Below are 17,926 nucleotides of genomic sequence, written 5' to 3' on the forward strand. Positions count from 1 at the left end.
CCTCTGTGGGCGCTCGGCGCTCACTGTGCCCGGCACAGAGCAGCGTTACCTCGGCCTGTCCTGATGAAATGATCCGCTGGCTCAGACGTCGCTGTCATTAGATGCTCGGTGTGATCCATAGATTTGTTGTTGACGTGTTATTTTGATTTTAATGGAAACTTTTTGACCTGACGGTTTGAAAGTTTGTATATTATTATTATTTTTTTTTTATTTCAACTTTGAATGTTAGATTTATATTAAAGTCGCACGGTCATTGTATCTGTATTTAAATCTAATATGTAAATATTAGATATGTAGGGTAGTATATATTTGTACACGTCATATATATATATATATATATATATACATATATACTACTCTACAATGCTGTAATATATCTTTTTTCCACATTATATTATTTGTATTGTATATTTTAATAGAAATAAATTAATAAATGAAGTTAAATATTTAAAATGTAAAAATAATAACATATATATGCATTTATTAAAAGTATTTCATATGTTCATTGATCAACACCGTAGGTGGCGCTAATGAGGCTGCAGCACTTGGCGCCAGCCACCATTCAAACAGCAGAACAATACATACATACTTGCATACTTGATTATTGAGAAACAACCACATACTTGTGTACTCTCGTACTTGGCAAGTATATACTCCCAGCATACTTCTCAAGTATATACTTCCCAAGTAAGCAAGTACATACTTGCTAACTTGAGTATTGAGAAACGGCCTATGTGTGCGTGCATTATCAAGTAAGTGTCTTAATATAAATACTTTGTGATCATAGGTTGTTTATGTGTGTTACGAATGCTGCTAATTGTCATATTTAGAACTTACTTTATATTATAACCTCGGCTAATTTGCATAGCACAGAAGAGACACCTGCATGTAATATTTAGTTTATTTTCTTTCTGTATTTGTATTTGCAGAAACCACACATGTTCGAAGTAAACACGTTAAAGACAAGTTGGACTGGTTATTGCTCAAATGGACAATATGTTCTATGTTCTAGCCGGACACACAGCAGCGGTTATCTACCCCACAAAGTTTTCATACCAGCCAAAATAGTTTTCAATACATATACAAGTTCTGTTATGTTGGCCTATTCTATTTTCTGAAGTGAGAATGTATTGTTTTTCATTATCCATGCAGGATGTTTGCATTATTGCGCCTCCTTTTTCATGCTTTTATTTGCATTGCACAATCAGGCAATACATATTTGTGATACACTAATGTACACTACATAGTACACTAATGAAGCATCACTGGTTGTCTTTAGTGATGACCCACATACACCCGGTTAGAGCGTGACTATTTAACGACTCAGCTTAGTTTGCATTTTAGTGCAGGAGCTTGACAGAAGCAGACCAACATGGCTCTGAACATTGCCGGTGTGATTGCAGTTGTTGTGTTCTACATCCTTATCCTGGGGACGGGGATTTGGGCTTCACGAAAGGCCAAGGAGGCTCAGAAGACAAGCACAGGAGACAGGACGGAAATAGTGCTGCTTGGGGACAGAAAAATTAACTTGCTGGTTGGGATTTTCACCATGACAGGTGAGTAGATTCATGACTGAGATCAGGACTGAGAAACTTTATACATATAGAGAAATGTTGTTTCTCAGTATGTATATATATGTATATTCATATATATATGTGTGTGTATATATATGAATATATATATATATATATATGTATATATATGTATATATGTATACATATATATGTTTATATACTGTATATATATATATATATATATATACATATATACATATTCATATATATATATTCTAAGTTTAATATATTCTTTAATGAATTAGAAAACATCAGAAAGCAAAGAATACACATATTATTATTATTATTATTATTATTATAATTACACCACTTGTGATTTTTCTGCAGCTACATGGGTGGGAGGTGGTTTTCTCCTGGGTGTGGCTGAGGCAGTGTACACTCCTAACATGGGCTTGATATGGGCTCTAATGCCCATACAATGCAGTGTGTCTTTCATAATAGGTAAGATTTACTGTGTTCTGCTCTGCTGAACTATATGTTAGAACTAGATATAGAATCCTTTACAGGGCTACAAATAACAATTATTTTCATATTGATCAATTTGTTGTTTGGTCCATAAAATGTCCACAAATGATTTTCTCAAATGTCCTGTTTTGTCCACAAAGAAACCAAAAAACATTATATTATTATTATTATTATTGTTGTTATCATTGTTGTTGTTGTTGTTGTTGTTGTTATTGTTTGTAGCACAGCCCTGGTGAAACATTTGGTACATTTATATTCAGATATACAAAATGACATGTAATATCTCATCTACTGCAAAAGGTGGTCTTTTCTTTGCCAAGCCAATGAGGGACAACAAGTATGTCACCATGTTTGACCCATTCCAGAAAAAGTATGGCAATGTACTGTGTGGTGCTCTGGTGCTGCCTGCTCTGCTTGTGGACGTGCTGTGGGTGTCGTGCACCCTGCTTAGTTTAGGTGAACACACCTGCATGACATAGTAAAAAAAACAACAACATCGTTTCATTAAATTATGCTAATGAAAGCATTAAAAGTGTACTTGCCGTCCAACAGGAATAACCATGACTGTGATCCTGGAGTTGCCCTTCACCTATTCTGTGTGCATCTCAGCAGCTGTCGCCATTGTCTACACGTTGTTAGGAGGACTTTATTCAGTGGCCTACACTGACATCATCCAGCTTGCTCTAATTTTTTTCAGTTTGGTGAGTCTAAAGTCGCACATTCCGTGTGTTATCTACAGGTACAGGTGACATATATCAGAGTGCGCACTCGCTGGCCACTATTTAAGTTATTATGTGTGATCATGTTAAGAGGTAAGGCCACACAGTTCACAGGGACTGTAACTATGGCTCGTCTGCAGGAATTACCAACCATAGGCACATTTTTAAAATAGGCGCCCCTAGTGGTAGCATAAATAACAGCAATCTGGTTCCTTGGGTAGTAGCCTCCATGAGGTTTCCACCGGCAGTTCGCTGAGTGGCTCATTGTACTTCGGTGTCAACATGGGTTCAATTTCCACGTTAGCCTTTCACCCGTTATTGTCTGGAACTTAAGTTAAAGATACTGGTGCGCTAAAAACGTACCTATGGGTTGTATTCAGGGGTCGGCCAAAACGACCGATAGTTATGTTTCAGCTGCTTGTTGTAGTTTTCTGTCTATTAATGGCGTCTGACGACTTTCTGCCTTGCCCGGTTTATGTCAGACTGTATCTCACCCAGGCTGAGCAACAGCCTCTTTGAAAGACAGCTGCTGTTCGGTGGATGCCATGTTGAAGGTCTACAAAAGCTGCTGGACGTCGCTTCTCTGCTGTCATCACATAAGCCCACCACTAGAAAACTATGCATGAATTGGAGTCTATGAGAAAATCTGAGGCTCAGTTTGAACTCCAGCAGCTCATCTTAGCCACGTCTACATGCCTAAATGCACTGAGTAGCTGCAATGCGATTTGCTGATAAGATATTTGCATTAACAAGCACTTGAACAGGTGTACCTAATAAAGTGGCAGTTGAATCAATCATACATATGTATGTATGTACGTGCATATATGTATATATGTGTGTATGTATGTATATATGTATGTGTATATATATGTGTTGTGTGTATGTATGTATACATACATATACACATATATATATAGCATGGGTCATTTACGTTTGTATTTTTATATTTTCTTCGATTTTGATTTTGATTTCATCTTAATTTTTAGCTTATTTTATTCTATTCTATATTTTATGGTGTTTGGTACCTGGGGTGTTTCTCTTTCCAGTCTCCTGTAAAGTGTGACTCTAATCTAAACAGTGCTGTGTGTTAATGTTGGAGCTGTTCATTTCCCCGAGGGAACCTCCTTAAGGGATCAATAAAGTCGTCTGTCTGTCTGTCTGTCTGTCTGTCTGTTTGTTCTGTTACTTAATCACCAGAAACAGTTGTTACCAGTGGATTAGTGTCAGCAATTAGTTATTGATTATGTTATCTATGTTGACAGTGGCACCCTACAGTCTGGGTCATGCTTCCTGTATCATCCTGTGGTCTGATGAACTTTGCGTCTGTTAACAGTGGCTGTGTGTCCCCTTCCTTCTGCTCAACCCCGCGTCTCCGAACATCGCCCAAACAGCTTTCAACAACACAGTTCAAGCACCCTGGGTCGGCTCTCTGGAGAAAGACGTGGTCTGGAGGTGGATTGACGACGGTTTAATGCTGGTAAAAATGAAGATTCACATACACACATATGTATATACATATACATATATATATATATACATATAAATATGTACATGTGTGCGTTTTTTGTTTGTTGTCTTGAGAGTAAAATGTAAGAACTGCATTCACTCACCTTCAAAGTCAGTACAGTAATCCAAGTTGAAGTTCCAGTAGACGCTGGTGTGTACCCACAGGTTTGCCTCGCAGTAATGATTGGCGGTGGCTGGGCCTAACACAAACGGGCATAATATGCAGTTGCCTCGGGCACCACCTACTGCAGTATATAATATATAATATATAAATAATATTGATTATATGGAGTATAAAATATAAGTGAGAGTGTATGACACATGATCTGTAATGAGCAGTAAACTTTCATATGAAAATGAGGATGTTTTAATGGTCAGCTCTGTTTCCTCACACAGAGTGTGTGTGCGTGTGTGTGCGTGTGTGTGTGTGTGTGTGTGTGTGTGTGTGTGTGTGTGTCTAGTGCAGCTGATGAAAGTATAGACAGCAGTTAAACAGTAACAGAAAAATTCAGTTTCTTTTTCTTTAGTTTTTTTGTCAGAAAATCAAAGAAACGCTGTCATCAGTCTCATGTTGCCCTCGTCCTCGTCCTCGTCCTCCTCTGCTTCTTCCTCCAGGCTCTTGGCAGTGTCTCTTTTCAGTGCTTCCAGCAGAGGACGCTGTCTGCCTCCTCGTCACGGACAGCCCAGTTAACCTGCTTTGCTGCTGCTGTTATGATAGTGATCCTGGGAATCCCTCCAGTCTTGATTGGGGCTGTCGCTGCTGTCAAAAGAATTGAGATCCATAGGAAGGAGATCGGAGTCAGCTCAGTGTCCAAACAAGGGTTTAATCTTGTACAAGAGGAGCATTCACAAAGCAACACACACAGGCCAGTTACAAAGTGAAGACTCCCTGTCTTGTAGGAATCGCAAGGTATTTATCTGTCTCAATGGGTCAGCTATCACCCTGCCATAAGGTGCAGACCCCCGCCTCTGTGGGTTTGTTATCACCTTGCCCTCAGTCACAGACCCATTGTCTCTATTCACAAGTTACTTCAAACAGTTCCTAAAACAATGCATATGGTCACTGGCCAAAAGTCGCATCCAACAGTTACATTAACAATACAAAGAGTGAGTGGTCTCAGGTCACATCAAACGGTTGCATTGGCATTTGTCTTCATGTATTACATGAGGTGCATAATTCCCATAACATATCCCTCCTGTTTATGCTTAAGCATAAATAAAACAAATGTTGTAGAGTGTGAGAGCGAAAACCCTATCGAGCAGTTCAAAACATTCTAATTATCCATTATCCTTCTAGATAGGGAAACTCTCTCACGGTCCCGCTGCCCCGGCAACCACACGCAGGTACTCCATTTGACTAGGCATTAAAACATACATTCAAAAACATTTTGATTATATCGTTACCTTAAAACAAAAACAAACAAACAAAAAACAAAACAAACAAACAAACAAAAAAAAAAAAAAAAAAAAAAAAAAAAAAAAAAAAAAAACAACAACTCACTTTTATTAAGTATAATATATATAAATGCTGCAAGTATCTTTTCTCCTAAGTGGCTCTAGTTGGCCATATCAGAACACTACAACTTCAGTTAGATTTTCTGTAGTATCATCATAATCAGTAGCACAAACACATAAACAGCAATGATTCTTTAAACCATGTTGTCCTTATTTTCATCAAACAGGTTACCATATAGATCATCATTTGTGAAATCAGATGTAATATTATTTGGTGCTGCATCCTCATAGTCTTCTTGGTGGTCATCGGTGGTGGGGACTCTTTCGTACAGCATAGTTGTTTTGGACAAAGCGGTGTCAATGAGTCTCTGTAATAGTCCTCTCAAACAGGGAATACAACAACATCCACAAGTGATTAGGATAGCACTCATCACCGCTACAGATAACATCATAGTTTTTATAGAACCTGCCCATTTTCCAAAAATGTCTTGAAGCCATCCAATCAGAGGATCATTAAATCCTGAATTTTCAGCTAACTCTACAGATAGGGTGGTTAATCCATCCAATGCCTTAGTGATACTGCCATCAGGTGCTGTATTATTAGGGATAAATGTACAACACATATCTCCAAACATTTTACATACTCCTCCTTTTTCTGCCAACAACATGTCCAAAGCCATCCTATTCTGCCATGCCATTAAACTGGTTTTATCTAACTGTTGATGTATTCCCCCAATTGCTTCCCTAGTGTAATTTAAAAATCTCTGTTGATTATAATACACGTAATTTATCCAATCTACATTTTTATTTACGGTTACCCACCAAGCCAGGAGTGATTCAAACCCTGCAGCCACCTGATTTCTGGCTTTAAACTCGTCTGGAACCCCTCGAGGAACACCTATTGCATCTATATAAATGTGGTTATCAAATGATCCTGCTGGTGCATTTCTTTTTGTATTTCGTGTATTATGTGTTGTCACTTTCTCTAATGTCATTGAGTCATATGGTAAAATATATGTTTGCATCAGTAACTGTACCATGGCACAAGTTCCCTTCCAATCAATTGGTAACTTTGCTCTAAGTATCTTACCTCCACAGAACCACCACACATCAGCTCTGGCCATGGTTTGACCATTCACTACATCATCAGTGACATTATTCTCACCCTTAATTACATCAATAATAATATTGCAAGTTGTCAAAATCCCTACTGACACAGTACCTTTGCTTCGTGTCAAGCAGGTATAATTTCCGATGTATGGGGTAAACCAAGGTGGTTTAACCTGTGGTGACACTGGTGGGAACAAAAGTTTCAAAGTGGTGCAGTTTGTAGCATTATCTGATTTATATAAATTTAGCATGCAGCGAAAACCTTTCGGATCATTATCTGGATTCAAGGGAAAAGGCACTGTACCTAACCCTGGCCTGGCTGCTGCACAAGCTAAACAACTGGAGGAGGAAAACTTGCTATTTCGGGCTGTGTGAACAATCCATTGTAGCCATACATTTGAGTCTGTGTACCCCGTTTCTAGGGCATACGTCTCCTTTATGTTTTTTACATCTATATATTTTACAGGATTATTTTTTGTCAAGGTTGGTGTGGTTGGTATGGCTGTTACAGATGTTGTCTGATTCTTCTGGTTTGGGGACACTATTATATGAAATATCCCAACTGGATTTGTTCCACTCACCCATGATCCCAACACATATGTTCCGTTGTCAGTGTATTTAGGAGTCTTGAGTGTTATTATTACAGGATTGCAGTAATTTGTTTTGCAAGTATCTGGCATCATCTTGATAATTGTCAGTCTATTTTTTAATTCAGATCCCAAGTTGTATCCCCAATCCTGTGTTCCTGTGTTGGCAATTACCCAATTCCACTTCTCGCATCCACACCCATGCCTGTTAACAGTTTTACCCCACACACTTCTATATGTGGCGCATACAGCCGTGGTGGCACAAATGTATTTTTCTGACCCCAGCCAGTTAGAGTGTTGTCCTGTGCAGGGGAAAATCTGACATGCGTCAATTTGAGCGATACAATTTATTTCTTCAGTACATTGTATTATCACTGCACCTCTCCTAGTGTCCCACCTAGATTGTGTCCCTATTGCTTTTTTTTTTCTTTTATCCTGTACTTGGCCTTGTGTTACTATATTTAAGATAAGGAATGCAATTGTGGTCATACATGAAACAGTTATCAAACACAGCTTTAATTTCAGCATGGTGAATACTTCTACTTATCTGTCAGGTATTTGTGCTTTTTTGCAGTGTGTGAGATGGATCCACGTCTGTCTTTCCGCTATGCGTACTGCTGTGGGAGTAGACAGTAGTACTTGATAAGGCCCTTCCCAGCGTGGAGCTGACCAATTCTTCCGCCTCAGGACTTTGATAAACACCCAATCTCCTGGGTTTATTGGCCCTCCTTTTGGTGCTGGATCTATTGGAGAAGATACTGTAGACATAACATTCTTGTTCTTCATCATTTTTGACATGTAGTCTACAATTGTTTCAGTCAATCCGGTATCATCTCCTTTTGTATCTATTAGTGGTACCCTGAATGGCCTTCCATATAATATTTCAAATGGTGATAATCCTGTGCTGTTGGGTTGAATGTGTAAGTTTAATGCTACAGCTGGTAGGCATGTTACCCAACTTTTCCCCGTTTCTTCCATAGCCTTTTTTAGTTTTGTTTTAATGGTTCCATTGTTTCTTTCCACCAGTCCTGCTGACTGTGGATGATAACTACAATGGAACCTGAGTTGAATTGAAAAAATTTCAGATAGTCTTTGTATTATTTGATTCCTAAAATGAGGACCATTATCACAATAAATCCTCTCTGGAAAACCATACCTTGGAGCTATTACTGTAGCTAAGATTTTAGCCACAGTTATTGCATCGTTGTTTACTGTTGGTGTAATTTCTATCCATTTAGAAAACATATCTATTATTACCAAACAGTATTTCTTTCCTTCTGATCTATTTAATTCAATAAAATCCATACAGATACATTGGAATGGGTAAGTTACTTCTGGTAGTTTACCTGGTTTTGGACGTAGTCTACCTTGAGCATTATGCTTAGAACATATTAATCAGGAGGCACAAAAACGTTTTGAGTAGTTTTGAAATCCATATGTAGTAAATATGTTTTCTATTACTGATACCATCCCTCCTGTTGAGACATGGGTGATCCCATGACTCAATATTGCAGCAAATCTAAACAAATTTTTTGGTAATACAGGCTTTCCTTCTAAACTCTCCCAGATTCCTAGTTCTGATTGTGTTGCTCCTTTTTTTTTCCACATGTTTTTTTCAATATCAGGTGAATTATTTTGCATGTCTTTTAAAATATCATGGTCTATATGTGTAGGCGTACTTTCAATGGTGTAAACATCATCTACTTCTTGTTGAGAAGCAGCTACTCGTTTTGCTTCCTCGTCCGCTTTCCGATTTCCCAGTGAAACAAAATCTTTAGCTGCAGTGTGTGCAGCACACTTGCATATTGCAACTTTTCTTGGCAATTGAATGGCGTCTAATAGCTGCAAAATGAGGTCTTTATGTGTAATAGATTTTCCTGTGGACGTTATCATACCCCTATTTTTCCACTGTTGGGCAAAGACGTGAAGTGTAGAGAATGCATACTGGCTATCTGTGTACACAGTGATATTTTGGTTTTTTCCTATTTTGCACGCTTCTATAAGAGCAACTAGTTCTGCTGCCTGTGCAGAGAAATGTGATGGTAAGGAACTTGACCTTAAAACCTTATTGGATGTTACCACAGCATATCCACTGGCATTTGTTCCATCTGAATTCTTCTTACATGAGCCATCTACAAACACCACAATATCTGCCGTTTTGAGTGGTACATCTGTAAGATCTGGTCTTGGTAGCACTCTAGCACTAGTTTCTCCTACACAGTCATGTGCTACCCCATCTGTTTTGTTTGGTAGCAGGGTTGACGGGTTTAAAGTAGTGCATCTCTCTATAGTGAGATGTGGCTGCGACAGTAAAATAGTGATGCAACTAAGATGTCGTGCCGGTGACATAAAAGCTATCTTGTTCTGCATTAAAAGAACTGAGACTGCATGTGACACCATAAGTGTCAATGGGTGAAATAACACTATGGAAGCAGAACACTGCACACTGAGTGCAGCTGCCTGTACTGCCTGCAGACAAGGTGGCATAGCTTTTATGATGTTATCAAGTTTAGATGAATAATATGCAATAGGTCTTTGTTTCCCACCAAATAGTTGTGTTACAACGCTAGTCATAAACCCGTTTCTTGCATCGCAAGTTTGAACAAATGGCTTTGAATAATCAGGGAAGGCTAATACTGAAGTGCTCACTAAAACTTGTTTAAGTTTAATAAAGGCCTCATCAGCTCCCTGAGTCCATGTTATCTTATCCTGAGCCGCCATAGGTTGGTCGTATATAACGTTCTGGAGCGGTTGTGCTATTTCAGCATAATTAGCAATCCATTGTCTACAAAAATTTGTCATGCCTAAGAAAGACATCATTTGTCTTTTAGTGTTGGGTTTTGGTGCTTGTAAAATAGCTGTCTTCCTTTTCTCATCTAGATGTTTTCCTGACTGTGAGATATTAAATCCTAAATATTTTACAACTGGTTTCCATAATTGTATTTTATTTTTACTGACCTTATGCCCTTGTTCAGCTAAGAATTTCAATAGAGCTAATGTGTCGGTTTTGCATTCTATTTTAGTTTTTGACGCTATTAAAATGTCATCCACATACAATAGTAACTGGCTTTTACATGGAGGGTCAAATTTAGCTAAGTTTGAGGACATGGCCATAGAAAAGATTGTTGGACTTTCACAATAACCTTGAGGTATTCTTGTGTATGTATATTTTTTTCCTTCAAACTGGAATGCGAACCAGAATTGCGAATTTCTATGTACTGGGACTGAGAAAAATGCATTTGCCAGATCTATTACTGAAAAATATTTTACCTTAGGGTCAAGATCGTTTAATAAGGTATGTGGATCAGGGACTAAAGGAGCTCTTGGTATTATTGCTCGATTTACTGCTTGTAGATCTTGAACCATGCGCCATCCTTCTGATGGCGCAGCCTTCTTCACAGGGAATAATGGTGTATTACATGGTGAATCTGGACATTCTCTGATTATTCCTCCAGCTAATAAATCTTTAATTACTGGTCGTATTCCTAATATTGCTTCTGGTTTTAATGAATATTGTCTTTGATAGGGCCTAAATGAACCCTTAGGTGTTATTTCTACTGGTCTTATGTCTCGTATTAGTCCTACATCTGCTATTCCTTTAGACCATAGTTTTTCAGGAACATCTTTCAGTTCCTTCTCTTCTTCCTCAGTCAATAAGTATCATTCTGTCATTTGAGATATTTGTCGGCCACATAAGTGGACAACCTTCTTAGCTAGTGTTACCCAATTGAGTTTCATACGATACATTTTTTGGGTGGGAGAATACTGTACTCCCCTTTCCAGTTCGTGCCATGGTTCACCCGACTTCTCTGCACGTTGTATTATGCCCCCTAAATCTGTCCACTGTGTATCTGCGCTTATGGTACATGACACATGTGGTGTGCTGATCATTCGGAACATTCGTTGATCAGGTTCTGTTAATTTTACTGCTGCTGCACAATTTCCATTTTCATCCCAATATAGGTTCGTAAGCATCAAGCGTATGTTTGGCTCTTTAAAAAATGTACCTTCATAGAGTATATCTCGACCCTGACAATGATTATAATGCATTTTACAGTGCAGCTCTATTGGATTTTGTAACATCGTGCCTGGCGGCACTTTTACTTTTGCTTCAGCGATTAATTTATCTGTTACCGACCTAGGTCCACTTGTGACCAAGTCCAGACCGTACCAGTAATGCAACTCCTCTCCCTTAACCACATACTGGTTTGCATCCTTTATTTCTTCATCACTGTCGTATGTTATTTTTGTCATCCTGCAAGCTTTCATACCCAACGGATTTGGAATTACTCCTATTCCTAATTCTTCCATTAAGTCCCTCCCTAACAAATTTACTGGACATAAATCTGAGATTGCAACCACGGCTAAGATTGTTTTATTTGTCTTTTGATCAGTAATTGTCACTGGTCGACTAAGTGGCTCGGTGACTATATGTCCTGTTGCAGATCTCACCTTCATACCTTTACCGTGTTGACGTGGCAATTTACTACCGCCTTCATCTTCTCTAATTATTGTCCTGCATGCTCCAGTATCGCATAGAAAACGAGTTTTATGATTATTAACCAACAGGGTGACTATCGGCTTTTGGTTCATACTCAAAAATACTTCAGTGTTTTCTAGTGAACATATTTCTTCTTCCTCCTCATCTTCTATTTTCTGGTATGTATGTGTGTGTGTGTGTGCATGACCTGATTTATTGACTAGTCATGTCGATGAATCATCAACTCGTCTGGGTCTCCCTCCTCCTCCTCCTCCTCTTCCTCTTTCCCACCAGCCTCTGTGTGTCCCGCCCTTTAGAGCGGGACAGCCTTGAACCCAATGTCCAAATTTGCCACAGTTGTGGCAGCTCTCATCTCCAAATCTCCGTCCTCCCCGTCCTGCTCCTCTGCCTCTCCCCCTCCAGCCTCCATGGTTAACATTGCCAGATCGTGTTGTTTTTGGATCTTCTATGGTTTTTTCTGTCTGTGTTGGAGCGGAGAGGGTAGGAGCAGAGAGAGGAGGGTGAAGGGCCGAAGCGGAGTCCTGTGCAGGAGGCGGCGGTAGTTGAGGGTTGACGTACGGGGGAGGGTTGAGATGGGGACCCAGAGGCACATAATCATCATCCTCCTGTTTATCTCGGTTGGAGTACAAAACAGGATAAAGTTTATTACTTTTTTTTTCATTTTCTCTTTCCTCTTTCTCCTGTCTTTTCCTTTCTTCATCCTCTCTTTTATCAATTTCTTTTTTACGTCTCACTTCCTTTTCTTTCTGCTTCTGCATTCCTCTCTTTCTTGCTTCTGCCTCATCTAACCATGCCTTGGCCTGTGTGTACCCTTCTTTCTTCTGCCTCTTCTTACTTCCCTTTGACTTTACCTCTATCTTTTCTACCAGTTTTTTACATTCTTCTACCTGTAATTTTCCTCTAAATCCATATTTATTTTCCCATCTTTTTATATACTTTACATTATCTAGTGCCTTTTGGCGCATTCGTTTTGCATCACCTTCATATTGAACCTCGTCAGGTTCACAACAACATTTATAACAACTATTACCATTTCCCATTTTGATATAAAAATTACCTTCAATTTTATTTGTACTTTTATTTTAAAGTTCCTCTTTATTATTATTATTATTATTATTATTATTATTATTATTATTATTATTATTATTATTATTTTATTTTATATATTTTCCCAACTTTTAATCTGGATTATCAGTTTGCCTGTTTTTTCTTTTTCTTTCCAAATATTCTACATATAATTTCTGTCCAGACTCTAAATTTCTATTTATTTATCTATTCTTGTTTTTAACAATGCATCCACTATCAGGAACAAATCCCAAATAAAATTTGGTATTTTGATTGTCACTGAAAAGGACCAACACTCTGCAGCCTGAGCCTATGCTACCAGGCACATAAAACAACACAAAGCCATGGCACACACATTAAAACATCACAAAACACAAAACAACACAAGACAATATTTAACACACAACATATATATGTCGACTTTAAAAGAGTTCGTATCCTAAGTTTTCTAATTTTATGCTAAATTTTCACAAAGTAGAAGAATACCATGACTTACAGCTTCTTTCGTTACTGGCACCGCATATTCAACTTACTGTTGTTACTTATTAGCGGAAATTTAATCTATTTATTTTACCGGTTTGTCTAAGAGAGTTCTGCTCCCCCAAGTCCCTGACTTGCTTTGGATCCCAGACCCCGACGCCTGTTGTTTTCTCAGCCCTGAGGGATTAGTTTAAACCTTGTCCTTCCAAAGACAGTAATCATTTTTAGGTCCCTGCCCTAAATCTAAGAGAGTCCTGCTCCCCCAAGTCCCTGACTTGCTTTTAAATATAAGAGAGTTCTGCTCCCCCAAGTCCCTGACTTGCTTTTTATCTATTTTAAATGAGCTAGGATCGATCCGTTTCTGTACCGGTTTTTTCACTTCAGTAGAAGAATACCATGACTTACAGCTTCTTTCGTTACTGGCACCGCATATTCAAACTTACTGTTGCTACTTTTTATCTGCCGAATTGCTATGCTCAATTTTCACTTCAGTAGAAGAATACCATGACTTACAGCTTCTTTCGTTACTGGCACCGCATATTCAACTAACTGTTGTTACTTTTGAGCCGAATTTGTTTTTAAATTTAGAAATGGTTATTTCTTACCCTTTTGAAGATTTGAGTCCCTGACTCAATGTTTGTCTGGCTGATCCGTCTCCCCTCCTTGGTTGGCCCCGTCACTGTCCCACTCTTCACGGAACCTGGCCTCCCTGACCAAACGGAGCTTTAAGAGCCCTGAGGTGGAGGACTTTTAGGAGGATTTATTTTTCTTACCCCCGCCTTGCAAGGTCTTCAGGTCCGTTGATGTGAAGAGAGTTACAGGTATTGGGGCCCCACGTTGGGCGCCAAGTTGTCAAAAGAATTGAGATCCATAGGAAGGAGATCGGAGTCAGCTCAGTGTCCAAACAAGGGTTTAATCTTGTACAAGAGGAGCATTCACAAAGCAACACACACAGGCCAGTTACAAAGTGAAGACTCCCTGTCTTGTAGGAATCGCAAGGTATTTATCTGTCTCAATGGGTCAGCTATCACCCTGCCATAAGGTGCAGACCCCCGCCTCTGTGGGTTTGTTATCACCTTGCCCTCAGTCACAGACCCATTGTCTCTATTCACAAGTTACTTCAAACAGTTCCTAAAACAATGCATATGGTCACTGGCCAAAAGTCGCATCCAACAGTTACATTAACAATACAAAGAGTGAGTGGTCTCAGGTCACATCAAACGGTTGCATTGGCATTTGTCTTCATGTATTACATGAGGTGCATAATTCCCATAACAGCTGCCTCCACAGGTGGGAAATAAAATTGGACTTTTTCAGTGGCAGACATTTTTTCAGGTCACAGGAGGAACAACAAAACACAGGCATCATCAAATTAGCAATGGCTGAATTCCATTTAGCTTGCTTGTGACATCTGCGCTTATGCTGCTAAAACATATAAAATAAGTGTTTGTTTTTGTTGTCAATTGTTAATCAATTATGCATTGTTATTTTTGCATTATTTACTTGAGCATATCGTTTACATATTTACTAAAATAGCACAATGATGCTTGCAACTTTGGTTAAAAAGAAAATCTGTAAAACAGGGAAAACGTCACTCGTTTGTCAGTCTTTCAGTCTACAAATGGTTTCTGTACATTATCAACGGTTGGAGGAGTTAAGTTTGGGTGCAAACACACGTGGGAAATTCCAGGATCTCTGGTTCACCAAAGTCAGACTTTGACCAAGATCCCAAGAACACTCACTTGTCCAGGTGCAGAGCGTGCTGCAAATCAATAAAAGCGGACGCCATGGGTGAAGCGGCTCTTACAAGTTGCTCTCTCATCTTAAGCCGTGTCACCACATTCGGTCCTTGAATTTGAGGGAATTGGTCCTGGAAAGTGCTTGAATGTGTTGCCTCCATGGGAACCCTGATCATTTACAAAACTGACATCTTGCTCTTTTGACGAAGACATTGGAGCTTGAGACCGATGTTATAACTCAAGTGAGAAGTAGGAGGTAGAGTTCTTTTTGCCCCCTGGTGGCTCACCACTACTTCTGTCCTCCTTCAGCGCTGTCACTTTTCAAACCTGAAGACTATATTCGTTTTTATTCACAGTAATGAGATGAAATGGACAAAGAAGAGCCAGTGTTTTTGTTGGAGTGTTGTATGGATGTGCTGTCATGTCTCTCATCTAGACTGGAATCTGACGCTGTATGGCTCTCCGCCTCCTTATGAACGTGGACAGCAAATGATGGTCCTTCCCCTGACCCTGCAGAACCTCACTCCATCATTCATCTCAGTCATTGGAGTTGGAGCCGTGGCCGCAGCCGTCATGTCGTCCACAGACTCCGCCCTGTTATCTGCAACTTCTGTTTTCTCCTCAAATATCTACAAGAACATTCTGCGTAAACAGGTGAGGACTGCACGACAAAAAAAGAGTGAAAAATGTGCAACAGCAACCTTCAGTGTTTACAAGAGTTACTGCAATTATAGCGTTTAAAACATTAGAGCGGGTAGAGTTCCAAATCATGAAGGGAGCTGTGCGCTGTGCTCACGCACAAGTGAACACTGAACTGACCCTCATGGAGGATCTGATCCCGGCACAGCTGGTAACCCTGGGTGGAGAAACAGACCCAAACTAAACCAAAGCATAAATATAGTATCTGGCCCACAAATGAGATTTGAAAAAGTGAGGAAAACGGGTTGTTATTGTTGCGCAGATTAGATTATCACGTGAGACGACCAAGGACGGAGTTTCTGGAGTCTGAGAAGAGTTAAGTTGAAAAGCTTTAACTGAAAACTGAGACAATGCCAAACATGAACAAGTAGAAAAGGCTTTAAAGGCTTTTTATCTGCATAGTTAAGTCATCAGTCCTCTGCCCTGGTTAGGTTAGGTTCAACGAAAATATAAAGATCTGTAGACAAATGACGCGGCTACACCAAGGCCTTTGTGATTAGCGAGTCGCAGCTGCCGCCGTCCTCAGCTGTTTAGGTTTGTGCTGCACAATGTGAGACGTTAATGTAGAGAAGGCCGAAGAATACGGTTTTCTCTCATAGTTTCAGTGAAGCTAGTATTCAAATTTCATGTTTCCTTAATCTCTAAAGACACATTATGGGCGTTTTATGATTTAATATAGTGTATATAATAAACTATGTCAAATAAATCACGTGGATCTGTTGTGGAAAGCACGTGAACATGAATGACACGTCTCATTTTCTATATCCTCAGGCCTCAGACCGTGAAATGCAGTGGGTGTTTCGGATCACAGTAGTAGTTGTGGGTGTGGCCGGGACATCCATAACCTTCTTCACTAAAAGCACCCTAGTCCTTTGGCTCCTTGGAGCAGATGTTTCCTACACCCTCATATTACCCCATCTAGTTTCTGTGCTCTTCTTCAAAGTGACAAATGAGTATGGTGCCATGGTGGGTTACGCTGTAGGGCTGACTGTGAGGATTCTGCTGGGAGAGAAAAGTATCGGACTTCCTGTAGTTCTACACCTTCCCGGTTGCACGCTGGAAGACGGCATCTACGTCCAAAAATTTGCATTCCGAACAGTCGCCATGCTGTGCACGCAGATAACCATCGTAGCTTGTTCTGCATTGGCTCTGGTCCTGTTCAACAGCGGCCTGCTGCCTGAAAGATGGGACATCTACAAAGTAAAGCGTCAGAGTGCTGCATCACCAGCACATGCTGTCACTCAGAATCTCAAAGAGGAAGCGAAAGGTGATGCTGAATGTGATGAAAACAAAGATGCACTTTCCTTACAACCCATGTTGTAGGTGGGATAGCACCTAACTGCTGATAGTTGCTCTTTGACACTCTTAAAAATGTGATTTCATTTCACTGTAAACATTCTGGATGTTACTGACGTTGGCTTCAGGGAACACAATGTATCAGTGAGTTAAAGAGGTCAGAGGTCACCACAAGACCTGAGACCTGATGAAAACTGATGATGATTTCCAAAGTAAAGCATAACTTGCTTACATCACCAGTGGATCATGTGACACAGAATGGATGTGATGACAACTGACAGTACATTGTGTTCCCTGAAAACTGCCCAAGAAACCATCGTTTTTAGACAAAATGAAAATTAAACGTCATTTCAACTTCATTCCATTTCAGTTGTTTGTGTCATTACATTACTTTACATTACATTACATCACATGTCATTTAGCAGACGCCAACAATAAGTGCATTTCAACATTTGAGTACAAACAAGATCTAAAAGTAAGTAAGTGCTTCAAGTAAGCCAAACTATGAAGTGCTAGTCATAAGTGCGATGCACAAGTAAGTGCAATTGTTTTCGTCTTAGTCGAGGTAGCGTTGAAAGAGATGTGTTTTTAGTCGGAGGCAGAAGATGTGGAGGCTTTCTGCTGTCCGGATGTCGAAGGAGAGCTCGTTCCACCATTTGGGAGCTAGAACCGCGAGTGACTCTGCGATCCTCTCGGTGAGGGGGCAGCGAGCCGGTTTGCCGATGCAGAG

The 17,926-nt window shown here is 39.7% G+C and overlaps 1 protein-coding gene across 1 annotated transcript; it reads left to right on the forward strand.

The window, feature by feature from the left end:
- Positions 1-1,230: 1,230 nt before the first annotated feature.
- LOC122770507 (high-affinity choline transporter 1-like) lies at positions 1,231-17,555 on the forward strand. Its single transcript, XM_044027400.1, has 9 exons — positions 1,231-1,556; positions 1,902-2,015; positions 2,340-2,495; positions 2,592-2,740; positions 4,092-4,235; positions 4,880-5,020; positions 14,740-14,752; positions 15,638-15,855; positions 16,672-17,555. Exons 1-9 carry the CDS (start codon positions 1,373-1,375, stop codon positions 17,221-17,223), a joined length of 1,671 nt encoding a protein of 556 aa, XP_043883335.1. The 5' UTR covers positions 1,231-1,372; the 3' UTR covers positions 17,224-17,555.
- Positions 17,556-17,926: the final 371 nt, after the last annotated feature.

The sequence above is a fragment of the Solea senegalensis genome, linkage group LG6, assembly GCF_019176455.1.
Source record: "Solea senegalensis isolate Sse05_10M linkage group LG6, IFAPA_SoseM_1, whole genome shotgun sequence".
Taxonomy (NCBI): domain Eukaryota; kingdom Metazoa; phylum Chordata; class Actinopteri; order Pleuronectiformes; family Soleidae; genus Solea; species Solea senegalensis.

What these genes read in the sequence shown, in the direction of transcription:
- LOC122770507 (XM_044027400.1), top strand. Translation starts at nt 1,373, where the DNA reads ATGGCTCTGAACATTGCCGGTGTGATTGCAGTTGTTGTGTTCTACATC. An exon ending in CTCTAATTTTTTTCAGTTTG is followed by an intron (nt 2,741 to 4,091) that starts GTGAGTCTAAAG and finishes GTCTGTTAACAG; the next exon opens with TGGCTGTGTGTCCCCTTCCT. An exon ending in AGAACATTCTGCGTAAACAG is followed by an intron (nt 15,856 to 16,671) that starts GTGAGGACTGCA and finishes CTATATCCTCAG; the next exon opens with GCCTCAGACCGTGAAATGCA.